The 15,234-nt window shown below is 42.0% G+C and overlaps 2 protein-coding genes across 2 annotated transcripts; one reads left to right on the top strand and one right to left on the bottom strand.

Annotated features, from left to right (window-relative positions):
• Window positions 1-10,426: 10,426 nt before the first annotated feature.
• LOC124340666 lies at window positions 10,427-11,587 on the bottom strand. The gene is made up of 2 exons (XM_046793284.1): window positions 11,348-11,587; window positions 10,427-11,263 (listed from the first exon to the last, which is right to left on the bottom strand). The coding sequence occupies exons 1-2, from the start codon at window positions 11,403-11,405 to the stop codon at window positions 10,596-10,598; spliced, it is 726 nt and encodes a 241-aa protein (XP_046649240.1). The 5' UTR covers window positions 11,406-11,587; the 3' UTR covers window positions 10,427-10,595.
• Window positions 11,588-13,913: 2,326 nt separating this feature from the next.
• On the top strand, window positions 13,914-15,209 carry LOC124340662. The gene is made up of 6 exons (XM_046793277.1): window positions 13,914-14,061; window positions 14,131-14,276; window positions 14,347-14,493; window positions 14,561-14,650; window positions 14,725-14,830; window positions 14,913-15,209. Exons 1-6 carry the CDS (start codon window positions 13,989-13,991, stop codon window positions 15,140-15,142), a joined length of 792 nt encoding a protein of 263 aa, XP_046649233.1. The 5' UTR covers window positions 13,914-13,988; the 3' UTR covers window positions 15,143-15,209.
• Window positions 15,210-15,234: the final 25 nt, after the last annotated feature.

Here is a 15,234-nt window from a genome sequence, read left to right on the forward strand (position 1 = left end):
GCGGTTTTCGCTCGATTGATTATATAGAAACGACGGGGAAGGTCCAGGATCGATAGAGCGCGGCTTCTTCCCATTCTGCCGCGGAACGGGGCAACACATCAACTTGACTCTCTCTCTCTAGCTCCCATACTACGGTCCCTTTGAGTATTACGTCGTTAGGTTTTCCTCTTTATTGCGTGCGTGTGTATATCTATTCTTCCTTCTTCCCCCATAGTTGCCAACAGAACGGAGTTTCAATCGTGACTACTTGGCTGCACGAGCGTGGTAACAAGAGCTGGCACGTTTCCCGCCGACCCCCGCCGTCCATTATTTGAATCTTACTACCTCTATATATGCACTATATTCCCAGACTGCGGCCCGCTCGTTGTTTCCCTATATTCTTTGTATGTGTACGGCATCATTTATTTTCTCTCGACGACCAACAACTTTCTGTGTTTTCTGTGTGTGTGTCCAGCAGTCGCTTATTTTTTCAAGCTGGGCCTTGCCCTATTGATCTGTCACTTGATATATTAGACCGATGTTGTATAGACGGCCTATACAGTCGTATACATAATCGCTGTATTCATAGGGCATACTTGAGGCATTATTCGGTACGATTCCCATTTTTCCTATTCATATCGTCATATGGAAAACTCTGGGATCCTTCGGGGGGATTATTTCTATCGTTCCTAAAATAAACTGCTGGTCTCTGGAGAAATTTCCATAGAGCTCAATTTCTTTAACCGTGTCATTTTCCATCGGTACAAATTTATGAACGACATCGGCCCAAACCAACGATTCACACACCCGATCCTCAGCAGCGCTCTAAAGTTGGCAACTATAATACTGCCCTGGTAATAACGCACCTGAATAATTTCCAGTCAACTCTTCGACATTATTTAGAAAGTTAAAAGGTATAGCAACTTACGAATGTTGGATGACACCCATTGTAAGCGATAGCTCACATTGTAAATAGCCGTGGATGGCAGGTGCACGGCATCATTCCTTATAACTGATTGCCAACTCCCCCCAAAGAAGTTGGTTATTATTTAGTTGACTTGTCTGCTCTATATAGGCTCTCGAGTGCAGAAGATAACACGCGCAGCGTGTGCATATAATACGTCATCGTACCCCCCACAACGCTTATCTTCTTCAAGTCTACCATTTAGCCCGTCACGTAGCCCTGCGTTTGTTTCAAATGTTGATGAAAATAATTTATTAGACGAGTGAATTTTTAAATATGAGAATCTAGATTAATTTTTATCACCGGAAATTATATGTTGTACGCTGTCAATGACCTTATCCTGTTGTGTGTATACCGGGGGGATGAACCTTTCCTGGGTTGCAAATAGAGAGAGAATATAAGAGTCAACATGTAGAGAATGGGCGAAGAAAATTCGCTGTGCCGGTATTATTAACAAAAGATTGTCTACAAGCAGTTAGAAGAGAGAGAGAAGATGATCAATCTCTCGACGTAGTACATATCGAAGCTGGGATGCGGGAATCTAAGGGCCCGGCAACAAAAGACGGGACAATACATAAGGCCTAAGCAGTAGCAGCAGCCAAGATGATAAATATTATAAACTTGTGCAGCACAGGAGCAGGAGCAGAGTATGGATCTTTTCCACGACAGTTGCTATGACATTGTCCATATTTATTTATCGATCGGCAGAGTCTCTGCATCAAGTGCGACTCCAGCATCCGCATCCGCACCAGGAAGCTAAAATACACCTACTACATCTGCGGTGCTATTATTATGGTGATAACATGCACATGATCAAGCTGCTGCTGGTGGTGTCATGTCAACCGCAAATGTTCGAATCATTCGCCACGACCCGAACGAACCGGAAGTCAGCGCTAATGACTCGGTGTATATAATATCTATTTTTATTCGAGAGTTCCAGGGAAACATTACAAATGATAGCCCACGAATTAAAAAAAGGTATATTATTCACGTCGATAATTCGGGATCTGAATATTTGATAATATCTATAAATATATAGCGTATAGGGAGGGGTAAAAAAAAAGTTTTGGCAGTTGCTGTGTCGCTGTGCATCACGCACCGTAGACTTTGTATGTATGTTGATCCGGATATTGTCCTCTGATATATAACTTGGTCGGCCATCCATTTCCACGCCAAATACCGCTTTATTCGATGTTCTTCCCCCCCCCCTTTTTCTCGTTATTTCGCATCTTTGAGCTATAGACATGAAGGCAGATATCCTGAAACTTTTTTATCTATAATACCTTTTATTTTTAGGTTGCTACATATTTTATTTCCGTTTTTCTTATTTCTTATTGCCTTTTATATATTTCTTTTTGGAGACTTTAAAAGAAATGCGCTTTATTGACCGGATGCTCTTATACTACAATATACGCTCAGAATCTAAATATTTGAATCTCGACTTTTATGGAATATTTAAATCGTTACTTGAATACTTTGATGGAAGAACAAATAGGAGCAGGTCACTTTCCTATTTTTATTTCGCAAGGATCTGCGGATGGCCGATGAATGCGGAGCAGTTAACGTAGTATGGGGATAAATCCTCAATTTGCACTTTGGATTTATTTCATATGTATAGGACCCGAGTTGCAGTTGAGAGTTGAGAGAGTTAGCGGTTCAAGTGATCCTCTCTTCTCTCTCAAATCTCCCTTTTCTCTCTCCATTTCTCAAGTTGAAGTTTAAGGGCGATGCGTCTTCCTTAAACTTCAACTTGATGGTCCTCCATGTCCCGACGGACCAACTTTCACTGGGGAAAAAAAGAGACCCATAGTGTACAACAGCCTTTTCAAACTTTGTCCATCGGACCTCCTCTCAGTTCTCTATAGCCACAGTCGATTTTATATAGAACCTACAAGCTAAAAAGTCGCTGTTTGCCAACAAAAGGAAAGACGCGCTCCCGAGTGGACCTCACCCAAAAGATGTACGTCTGCATTTTATTATTAATGGGCGATCGCTGTAATGGTGGGATATACTCTAATGAGAAATGTAGAGTGATAAATCCTGCAACTCATAAATGAATCGGGCAACCATCAACGTGATTTTGACGATTCCACGAACGGCCATTAATAGAAACACATCACAGAGCCGTCAAATTGTCAAATGCTTGGGGGGGGGGCTATATCGATCGTCATGAAGATGCTGGACGTGAGTATAAAACTATAAAATAGCGATGGAATAAAATTCCAGATGGAAACTTTTGACACACAAAAAGAAAAGTTCACTTGAATTCATTAGACCGTCGACAGCAAGTAGACAGAAGGCGTGGTCGATGGTGCCATCCAGCTAGTATAGAAGGCGTGGTCGGTGGCGGAAGTGGAGGAGGAGATTCACGAAGAGTCATCCGGCTGGAAGAGGGGGGGGGGTATTGTTGGCGGTTGCGGAAGTGATTGCCTTCGGATCCATCCACGGATGGATGGCACATATAGTGGGAAGTGGTTGTCTGTGTGCTCCGGACTGGAGCTGTTTTACACATTCACAGCCGCAGCAACTCGGCTCATTTGGATAAAATATTGAAAATATTAAACATTTGAAAAAAATCGAGTTACCGCATTTTGAAACGGTAGCCATGACAACCACAATAAAGCGCATCAAGGAAGGGCTTCATCTTTTTCGAGTTGTCTAGTTTTGAGACTATACGTCAATGTCGAATTTCCATGTCAAATGTACATGTACGCCGCACCCTTTCATAAATACATGCGTAATACATATTCCGCCGTGTTTATAGCCGACACCTACTACTACTACTAAGACTACTGTACAATTCAACGTCATCCGCGCAGATCCGGATGCAGCGCAGTTTCATCATTATTCTCTCATTCCTTTTGTCAGGGACCTCGGAACACAAAAAAATTCCCTTTAGAGTCACGTCGGTCTCAGCTGTGCGTCACATTTTGTGAACAAAGAGAGGGGGGGGGGTTCTGTCACGAAAATGTTTTAGGTCCCGCTGAGAGACTCTGCAGTTGGAGAGGGGGGGGGGGCGTACGTGACGACGCAAGGAGTCGGTTGAGCCGCTGCCGACATTTGGTCAAGCGATAGAAAGTCACATAAAAACCATTATCATCCGTATAAACCACTTGTGTACTCAAACGCATATACCCCCCGAGGGCTGCAGCCGAGCCCATTGTGCGCAGAACAAAAATATAAAACGATCACGACACACTATGTAAACTCCCGATCGTCGATTTCTAAGAATTTACAATTTCAAAATGTTATCATACAGATGTGGTTAATAAAAAAAGAATATTACACAAAAGATATTGTAATGGGGACCCCAGCCACTTTCATTATCCTAAAATCTACCCCGAAAAAATTTGGAAATCAAATGTATGGAATTTGCGGTGATTCAATTTGTGTTATATCTGTGGTTATTATGTGCACATTTCCTTTGAATGATGGCTACATCAAAATCCTCTTAACCGCATTTCCCGCTTTTTTTCATTGCGCTTAAAAGTTCTATTTTAAATTATTACATCAACCGGATTATTTAGTAACAATAGCGCATTTTTCCTCTTAGTTTAATTGAAAAACAAGACCCTGATAGGCTCAGTTAAATTGGACATTTTGTCGAGCTTCTTTTGTTTTATGTGAATGACGTCATAGCGGCTGACAAATTTATTTCCTAGCGGGGATTGCGTGCACTTTAAAAAGTTAAGGCATAATAATTTGCGGCTTGACTGTATATATAATACCGTCACGGCTCTGTCTGCTGCCGGTGTGGTCAGGAATGTCTCCGTTCAGCCAATTGAATTTTCGGGCGCGCGGTTTTGATGCGGAACAAAGTGACCGTTTCGCACGATTGACGTCATTCGTTACGAGCTTGGGGTTTAATTGCAGTTGATATCATACGGAAGGAATAAGCCTCTCTCTCTGCTGCCAGGTCGGCATTCTATCTATTCGCCCGTCGTCGTCTATACGGCTGTGCATACCCGCGTGAGTGATGGTCGGGGCTAGGAATGAGGCAATATCACATGTAATGTAGCATCAGGCAATCAGGCATGCAGATGGAAATTCTATCCCATCTTTCTTTATACACACACAAGAAAATTGAAATTCTATTCCAATGTCGTCGGGAAAAGGTTTTATTTTCTTCACGAGGTGACAGAATCAAATTTGACACACACTTTTTTTGTGTGTGTGTGCTGGGCACATCTGTGCGGAAATTCTGCTGCGCATCGGGTAAAAACGAGATACGAGGAATTTGATGAAAGAAGAAGAAGAAGAAGAAAAAATAACCTTAGAGCAGGAGATGATGATGAATGGGATGGTCGATAAATCGACCGGGTAGAGTCTAAATCGATAGACGTAGTAGTAGAGACCCCCCTCCCATTACAGATGACGCATCTATCTGTCTACACAGGCGAAAACGATGAAAAGGAGAGAAACAATTGAAACTCGAGTCCAGCCGTGTAAAGACAATCGACGACGGATGGAAACAAAAAAGAAAAAGAAAAAACCTTTGGGCTAAGGTTTCATTACCCAACTTTTGTTTTCCATCGTCTTTTGTCCGTATTATAAGAGAGAGAAAGTCACAGATATATACTTTAGAGAGAGATGCGTTGGAATGACAACCGTCGCCAGTCCATGTCAGGCAAACACGACAAACAAAAGACAAGAGGAGCAGCCAACACACACAATGAGAAAAAGGATATCATCGATCCAGATACATACTTTGATGGTCTCTGTGTGTGTGCGGGAATCGTGAGTGTCCGCGCTCTTGCAATATTGTACGCTGTGCCAATTCATCCGTATGACTGCCAGATGATTCTCCGTGGGTATTTTATATTTAAAAAAAAAGAAAAAAAGTATTTACTTTGGGGGTGGTTCGATCTTTATACACATAGACGCCCGTCGCTATTCTTCCCGCGGGAAAAGGTTTACCAACGACTTATTTCGCGGACGTTTCAATTTTTGCCGGATGAAATATATTTTTTACTTTTTCTTCTTTTCTTTCCGTCACGTACTAGGCCACTTTGGCTTGTACAGCCGAAACGACCGAAAGTGTGTATAGTGCTATATGGGTGGTGTGTGTAAGCCACTTTCATAGCTCAACGCGCGGTCTGCAGATAAGTATACCGACGAGAAATAGACGGCCATCTTGTGTGTTGGGAGATGTGTTTTGTGTATAGACGTATACGGGTCTATCTCCTGTACGTGTGTGTGTGTGTGTGTGATGAGGCCGGCGGGGTGAATCGCGGATAGGATTCGGGAAAATCGTCGAAGCATCGGAAGCGATCAAGGTAATGGGCCGGCAGCAGCATCGGATAGGATGGCAAAGTGATTCGGCTCCGTTCCAGAAACTGGGCCGGCCCATCTGATAAAACCGTGAATTGCCAGCAATAACATTCGTCATAAATCCGCCCACATATCATATATATAGATACCATATACGTACTATACTGTATAGAGAAAAAAAGAGGCTGCTGGCAAGTTTGGTGAGATATACAATTCCGCTGCGCTTTAGATATGTTATATACACAGTTTCTTTGTCCCAAATGTATTTCACATATTTCCACCCCGCAAGAAACTAATCCGCCGCATATTTATTTTTATTTTTTCTTTAGAAATAAATAAAAGGTCGTTTGATCTTTGAGATAGTTTTCAATGCCCTACATTATACGCAGTAGACTGTTATAAGGTCGAGAAAAATCTTTCGCCCATTTTATATATTGCGCACTGGCGATGTGGCAAGACTCACTTGCCGTCGCAATTCGCATCATCTTATATCCCATTAAGCGGAAACGGCCATTGATTTCTCAAGCAAATTTAATTGTAATTCAATTTCGCTCCGGAGTTTTGCGGGTGGCGTGTTGACGCATAAGTTATATTTGTTGCACCCTGCGATGTGCCCCAACCGAAACGACTAAATAGACGACACCTTGTCCAGCGCCACTATAACCCCTCATCCAAGAACAACGGCAATATTCTAATCAATGTTTTGCACGGTATTATATACACAAAGCTCTTCCTGCGTCATTGGGCAGCACGCAACGAATTGTGTGTGTGTGCATGCTGCGGTGCATGTGCGGGTTTATAATCTAATTTTAATCCGTCCGGGAGTATAAATAAGTATATTATTCAACCGTGGAAAAGGCTATACGTATAAAATAGTCAAAGCGGATCTGCTGCTGCGTTAGGGGTAGACAATCCAGTACAGCATATCGTCAAGAATACTACGTACTACTACTACGTATGTTTGTATGGGAAAGGTTGGTGCGGGGAGACATTATATTTGTTTGCAATTTGTGTCAACACTCCATTTATTATAATCCGCACCGGAGCGGCCCACCAGAGGGCCACCGGAATGACTCAAGCCAAGCAGCAGATGTGTGTGTAAATGCGCCACGTCAGCGTATACATGCTGGCAGCTGCGGTTCAAGTAGCTAATGAACTCGTCTCAGCGTGATGTGACGCAGTTGCAATGGCAATAATAGTTGATACACACTACCGCTGCTGGTCTATTCAGCTCAACAGATCGATATAGACAATGAAATCAACGACAGCGAACACGCACGCGGATCATATCGATCCAAACTCGCAGAAATGAAAGAAATTCGCACATTTGCGCGTGATCAGCAAAGAAATTCTCCCGAGTCGAGTGACGGATGCGTTGGTGAATAAAACTAGCTACTTTACTTTTGATTGTATCTGTATGTACCGGTACTATACGGACCTGCTCTTGAGACATATTCAACTTGGGAACGCGGGACTCGTCCCAATAATTCGATCCGGTTTCCTGTTAGTTCAATCAGAACGAAACCGGAAGCACAGCAGAGTCGGCCCAATCTCAATTGGGCCAGTTGCCATTGTCGATCTGTTCAACAAGATGCATGAGGTCGAATTCATCTGACACAGGTCTGTCCGTTCGGGTCTTCCCTTCAAGGCAATATAATTTCCCGATTGGGTAATATTACAATATAAATGTATTTAAATTATATTCTCTTATTTGTTATATCTGTTCCGACCTCCTCGTCCGGAACCATCCATATAAAGTTGTTTGAGCTAGATTTGTTATGTAACGGTAACTATAAGGAATATAAGTTGGGCTATCTTCTGCGAACTTGACTGATTGCAAACAACTTTTGAACCCGCCCATTGTCGATCTCAATGACCTGCAAAGGGCGCAGACGGAACGAAGATAAGGACATCACATCCATCAATAATCGGAAGAATGCCTGTCGTTTCTTTAATTCTCAGGTCGTTTATTCTCCACGAAAATGAACCAATAGTATAACGCATTTCATACTGCTGAATATTCGAGCCGTTGCTTCTCACATTCATTCAAACCAAATCTGTTGAAATAGGCAGAATTTAAACATAACAAAAAATTAAATCAGTTGCTATGCACCGGCATGTCCCAGCACATCGCCAGTCAAATTTCTTTCATAACGCGAGAAATAGTCAAAAATTACTCCCTTTGAAATGCAAAGCCAAAAAGAGCAACTCGAGTTGAACGCGGACATGCCTTCATCATCTTGAAAACGTTTAAAATTTCCCGCTCTTCTGAGGCGTGCACCAGCCCCATATAAGATTTAGCGACACGTACATCCACGTCAGCCTATGCCTCACTCGTGAACAATGTCTCTTTTCTGCTCAAGGAGTTGCCTCCTTCAGAGACTATACAGTCTACTCTAACGTGCAGTGAGTAATACGCACGGCGTGATCTGACATTCAGGCAACGTCCGGTCAAGTGTGCTGACAATCACATACAAACAATTATCGTCCATTATATAGTAGTAGTATAGCTATAGCTCCTTTCTATTTTGCTGGGCACTGGGAAAACAAATGCGCCCAACGGACAGAGTACTATAACGACAATCGCTGGCCTGGGCTGCTGATCGTCTTTTATGTAGAATATTCAATTTGATGTCCAATATAAAAGGGCTGCTCCATGTCCGTTTGTTACTGCTGATGATGTAACTTGTTTCCCCAGAAGGAAACAAACAAAATAAGGGTCTTGTCAGATGGCGGCTGCTGCTGCAATGCAGCATGTGGTTCTTATAGTAAATCGTAAATGTATAAGGTCTGTCGATATTCCAGCATATAAATCTGTTATCCGCTATGTGTACATATACGACCGTGCCCATTCAAATTGCCATGTAAAAATGCATATTACGTTTGAATTATTTCCAACCGAAATTTCCATCCGAATGATACACGTCATAGCATAGTTTCCCTGATCGGATAAACATTTCATGTCCTTTGTTTAACAATTTAATATCTTCAGCATCTTCTCCCCTGTATGTATGATTTATCGATTATTATATTTCGTCTTTGTTTGTTGGTTCCCGGCAGGTGCGTCGTTTCCCTAGGAAAGGCATATAACATAGAGCGACTCCCCAATTACATAACACACGACGACATCTATCTCAAACTTTGCATTTCCGCCGTGCATGGAAGAGTTTTCTCCCCTTTTTGTGGTGAAGTGCACACTATGTCTATTACACATGCGGCATAGTACACCATTGTTGCACTTGGGATCCCTCTGATGTACTCCCTGCCCTCGGGCCTGTTCCATTATCGAAAGTTTTCCCCTGTTTATTTATTATGTAGAGCTGATATTATGTTTTTTTTCTTATTACGTAATAACAGGATCAATATTTATTTATTTTTTTAAAATGCCATGTTCATCATTATTTAAGGGCGATAGAAAATAGACTATATGGGATTTGTTCAACAGAACCGTGAAACGTTAACAAGGCTCATAAAATTGCGGTTTTGGTATTAAAACCCACATATAATTATTTAACAGAAAAATTCAAAGTTTCCAGGACAATCAGAGCAAAAACTGCTTACCCTGTTCCTTTTTTCCCCCTCAGTGCTGTCTTGTATTAGACTCAGCGGTAGATCTATTAAATCCTGAAATAATTTCACCAAACAACCGGCGTTAAAACTTGCGCAACGGGAGTTTAAAGCAAGTACTACTCCATGAGTGTACAACAATCATAGAAATTTAACGTAGGTACGACACTGTTCAGATTTTTATTCATTTGTATTCAGAGGGAAAGAAAAACATTTCCTAAAGGATGTGTGTATAGTACTTCCTAAGAAATTATTATTATCCCCCTGAAACATTTTCAGTCGTTAAAAAAAAGAAAAGAAAAAGTCGTTTAGTTTATTCACACGTTTGGCGGCCATTCGGTTCTCAAGATAATCAAGCCCGGCGCATTTTCTTCCGCGTCTCATCCCCGCAACTTTGGGAGCGAAAACGGTAAATAGCGGAGGAACGCCTCGGGCGTTGTTTGCGTCTTTTGTTACGGCAGGTCTACTTTCAGCTGTCTTCCGTGAAACAAAAAATAATCAAAAGTTTGGCCGCCGCCGCAGCCGCCGGCCCGCCCGCCGCATATTTGAATTATGGATTCGTCGTCTCTCGCGGCCATGTTCCGTTTTTGTTTTCTCTCTCAAGGAATAACAGAACCCGTCGTTTTTCGATTGAATAAACACAAATTATAAGGCTGGATGTGTATTCTGTATTTGACTTTTCTTTTAAAAATAAAACCGTTTACAAAAGAATATAACAAAATGGTCAGTTATCACCGAATTTATAAAATTGGAAAGCAAATCATAAAATAATTGAAGCCATTTGATAAAGATGGGCGGAATGTAGTTAGTTATTTTAGAGGAACGCGTTGAGATGCGGATACCTTTCGTGGAAATTGATCAAAACCCGGATGGTTGCCAACAGTTTCTTGCTGGCCGGCGCCTCGTTAGTCTTGCCGGCCGGACTTTGCTGACGGAAGAGCATCGTCGAATCGTTGCAATCGCCGGGGTCCGCCAGCGATTGACACGGAAGTCTGGACTGTTCCAGGGCTTCCAGATAAGAGTCCTGTTCGAAGATGGGCGTCTCGTACAGGGAAACTGTCGGCACCCTCGAGTAAATGCTGTTCATGTCCGGCACGATGGACGTCGTTACTAGAAATGAATGTCGAGGGTCGGCTCCTCTTGTCTTCTTCACTTCCGGTGGCCCTTGACGTCGCAGCTTTTTTCGATCCTCTTCTTCGTCGTGAAACAATTGGCCGGAGGATTCGATCCCCGTCAGACGATTGCCGTTGATTTTGTAAAGATCTCGGAGAGCGGCTGACAGGATCGAATGCTGGGATGAATATTCTCTCGGCGGGACGCCCTGCTGCTCACTCAGGTTGACGTATCTCGTCTGCTCTCGTCTCTGGTTGGTCGGTGATGATGACAACATTGTCCTGGTTAATTTGGAGGCGATGCCTTTAAACGGCCGCCTGAGACTCCATCGATCTCTGCGTTGCTGGGCGCCGGCTGTCGGCTGAACAACTTTATTATTTCCCAAATGAGCCAAAGTTATATGAATGAATACGGCGCTAATGAATCCAATTTTTATATTTGAAAAAAACTTACCTTCGATGATGAAGATGAAGAAGAAACCAACGCAACTACTCGACGTCATCAACTTCATTTTGAAAAATGAACGAGAGGTACCATCAAGAGTTGTTGCCTCGCTCTCAAATGGCCCTCAACTGATTACTTAAACCGTGGAACTTGGAGCCAAACAGGCAGAAGGCCAGCCCGAAAAAAAAAGTCTTTTGGGCTGCTGCTGCTGGAAGAAAAGTGTAGTGGTGGTGGTGAGGCCAGTGTGACGTAAGTCTCCTCTAGTTCGGTTAACCCAGTTTTGTACATAGAAAGAACTTTTTCTTGCCTGGCCATTTCGTCACGATAAGTCTACAACAGCATATGTGCGTCTGTACTATAAAACATAACTGTAAAAATGTACACACAGAGACAGAGACTGGACAACACATAGTGATGCGTAATATAGCGCTCGCTGATTACCGTGCACAAAAGGACGAAAAAACACTTAATCAAACTATGAAAAGTCCGAAAACATTCGTTGACGCAAATGTGCGCAACAGCAGGACTTGGCGAATGATGATATGCTGCATCTTTTATACCGTTGCTTTTCTATAACCCTAGGAAGTTGGCCGTCTGTCTTATTGCCTTGTACAGTTGTTGTTGCCTCGACTGTTGCGTGTGTGTGTCGTTCAAAATTTTTCTATTGATTTGATTGTGCAGTTGTTGGGTCAGCGCAGCCTCTTTGACTTGTATCATTTATTAGTATTACAGGATCGGATGCAATTTGGATTTAAACCAACTGGCCATAACCGACATAATAACATGGGCGACTTTACCGCGCCGGATTTTTTTTTGAAGCTATTTTTACTAGGGTGTTTCTTTTTCTGCTGGGAATGCACTGCTGGGGTATTTGAATGGCTGGGCACAAAAGATCGACTATAATAGCTGGGAGAGACGATAAAGTTGTCCGACAGTCGCCGAAATGGGAAAGTAATGGGCAGCAGTTGAGAGAGATCTTGGATAAAACAAGGAGAGAGAGAGATGAGATTGCGTTTTAAAAGGAATACGTATAGACACTGACCAATCTGATGGTCGATCGATAATATAGGAAAGTATCAGTCAGGGGAACGAAAGACCAGGGGGGGTCGAGGGTCGAGGTCCGCCAGTTATTGAAAACTGGAGCTCCAGGAGTTGATATGGCCTATGTCCAAACTGGAAATCAATTAATTTTGTGGCTCAATTATTGAATTATTCAGACGAGTAAAAATGCTAGACAGAAGATTCAATAACCACGATCAATTTTCTCTCAACTTGATGTAATCATCTCAGCTTTTTTGTGAAGCACTTTTAAATAGATATAGAAGTTATGCACCGGTTCTTTCTATATAACTTTCTGCATATAAGTGCGGCTCTGTTAGTGTTGCGTAACTTTTGGCGATAAAATAAAAATAAAAAAATCCCCGCCTTGAAAATTGTCAGTCGACAACACGTTATATGGCATCAGCAGCTTCCCATATGATCACTTGGCAACAGCCAAAAGACATTGCGGGCAGTCGTTTCAAACTTTTTGAGATTTTTAACGTCTACATACAAAAGTTAAACCGCTGTTTGGTGTGTAGATATAAATAAATTTGTAAAAAGCGCGCACCGTGCGCTGTGTATACACCGGGTCGTTGTCAAGGGCAACCCCCAGCGCATAGATGTGTGTGTGTAGCGCGATGGATCTTATTTTTATCGCCATCAAATCTAAATATGTATGGAAGAAATATACCGAATTTTGTGAACCGGAAAGGGGAAAAAACAGCCGACGAGCCGTGAATTCACTTGTCAATGTGACACTCCCATAAATCCTCAACATTATACAAGGATCACTGATTTCGTGTATTGTCTGGGGAAACTTGAATAAGGTGTGTGGTATATAAATACAAATAATTATTTTAAAGATAAGTTGTTTTTGGTTATGATTGACGGAGTGTGTACTCAAAGAAACTATAGTTGAAATAACGGTCGCCATGTTCTTTTTCTTTACATGTTTCCACACGGCATTTGAAACTGGAAATGAGATCGAGAGAGATAAACTTATTGATTAAATCTCATGTTTTTATAACCTATCAAAAGTTGCCAGTCACATCCTACGCAGGCCATTCGAACGATATGTTTCATATTGCTCTTATGTACTGACGTAAAGTTCAAGCACACATGAATTTATAAAGAAGGACCCCTATTGCGTATGCCTTATTCGTTTGACGTATATATATGTTATTATACTCGCCCACTTATTTGTCAACATTTGGATGACTTTCAGATTCTTTTAAAACCTATCTAATATTACGTAACTCTATACGTACATACGAGTGTTATATAAAGATAAAAAAGAATTTTGTTGTTCAGGATACAGACCGTTGGTCTTGCAGCATATAGTACCATCACTCGAAAACTTCCATATTTATTTGGTCTTTGAGATATGACAGGTAGTATAATCTCCTTTTTTCTCTATTGGGATTGGACTAAATTGACTTGGCAGAGCACAGGTGCACGTTGACGGGCAACGTGACTAACAACGTGATAAACATTAGATAGGTATAGTTAGTTAGTGGTCTATATAAAGAAGGGAATCACTTTCTTATTTAGCCTGTTGTTACTTTTGAATTTCCAGTAGCGGACCGAAATTGTTTCAACTAAAAAAAAAATGAATTGCCAACAATTCGGTTTTTTAGTTTTCATCTGTTCCGCTTTCATCGCCAGTGTTAGCGCTTTGAACGGTAAATTTTTATTATTAATAATATCATCAAGTTGGTAAATTTTTATAAGTTTCTATATTATTTTGACAGCCTGTGGTGGCAAGGTATTTGTCGAGGATGCGGTCGTCATAGACGCCCCAACCGAGGCGGATTGCGTCTGGAAAATTGAAACTGAAACGGACCGAATTTTGGCAATCAGCGCAGTCCGAGACGAAAATCTCCACCAATTTTTGACCGTAAGAATATTTTTTTCTTCGTCTAATTACAATTTTCGTTGATGTCTAACCGGAAGGAATTGGCTGCCAGATTCGTGACGGACTAGTTGAAGGATCTCCGATTCTCCTTGCCAAGGATCAACAGGAAATTGTCTACACAACTCAATCAACAGCCGAGATCCGATTGCAAAAGATGCCAAAAACATCCGCTTCTAATTTTCAATTGAAAATCCAAAAGGTGATTTGAATTTGATACTCATCGCTCATCAGATACAAATAAATCAAATTTGGTGTATTATTTCAAGGCGGTCGTTTGCCCGACTGATTTGGGATTGGAAAGCAACTGCACCCGATTGGTCGACGATGTTTCCTGCCACTGCGCTTCATTCACCAAGGTAGAAAATCCGATTTATTTTTATTTGGCCAGCCAATGAAATTCAAATCTCCATGGCGCGCGGATTATTTTCAGAGGAATCAAACCGACCAGAAAGCTTTCTGCGACGATAACGGCATGTTGTTGGTGTCGGTCGAAACTCCGGAAGAAGATCAGGCCATTTCAGACACCTGGGGATTAGGTAACGTGTAACCCACAGCAACACGCTAATCACATTTGGAAAATGAATTTCTCTCACGTAACTCCTTTTGGTATATAAACAGGCAGCGATTTCTGGACGAGTTGCGTCAAGAATTTTGGACGTTGGGTTTGGGAGGCGACCGGTAAGAATCTGTACCCGGGCTACGTCAATTGGTACCCGATCGCCGAGCCGTTTTGCAACGACCAGTGGGACGCCAACTACACCTGCATGTTGATCGGCTACAACGGCCTCCACTGGGCCAGTTACCATTGCGACGGCGTTTGGGGTGCCGTCTGTGAACTCCATCCGTAAGAATTTGGTTATACAACTTGATGATGTACTGATAATATAACGCAATAATAAACGACAAAAATCGAAATCATTTAAGGCGTTATACAAGGATA

Source organism: Daphnia pulicaria, chromosome 5 (genome assembly GCF_021234035.1).
Source record: "Daphnia pulicaria isolate SC F1-1A chromosome 5, SC_F0-13Bv2, whole genome shotgun sequence".
Lineage (NCBI taxonomy): Eukaryota > Metazoa > Arthropoda > Branchiopoda > Diplostraca > Daphniidae > Daphnia > Daphnia pulicaria.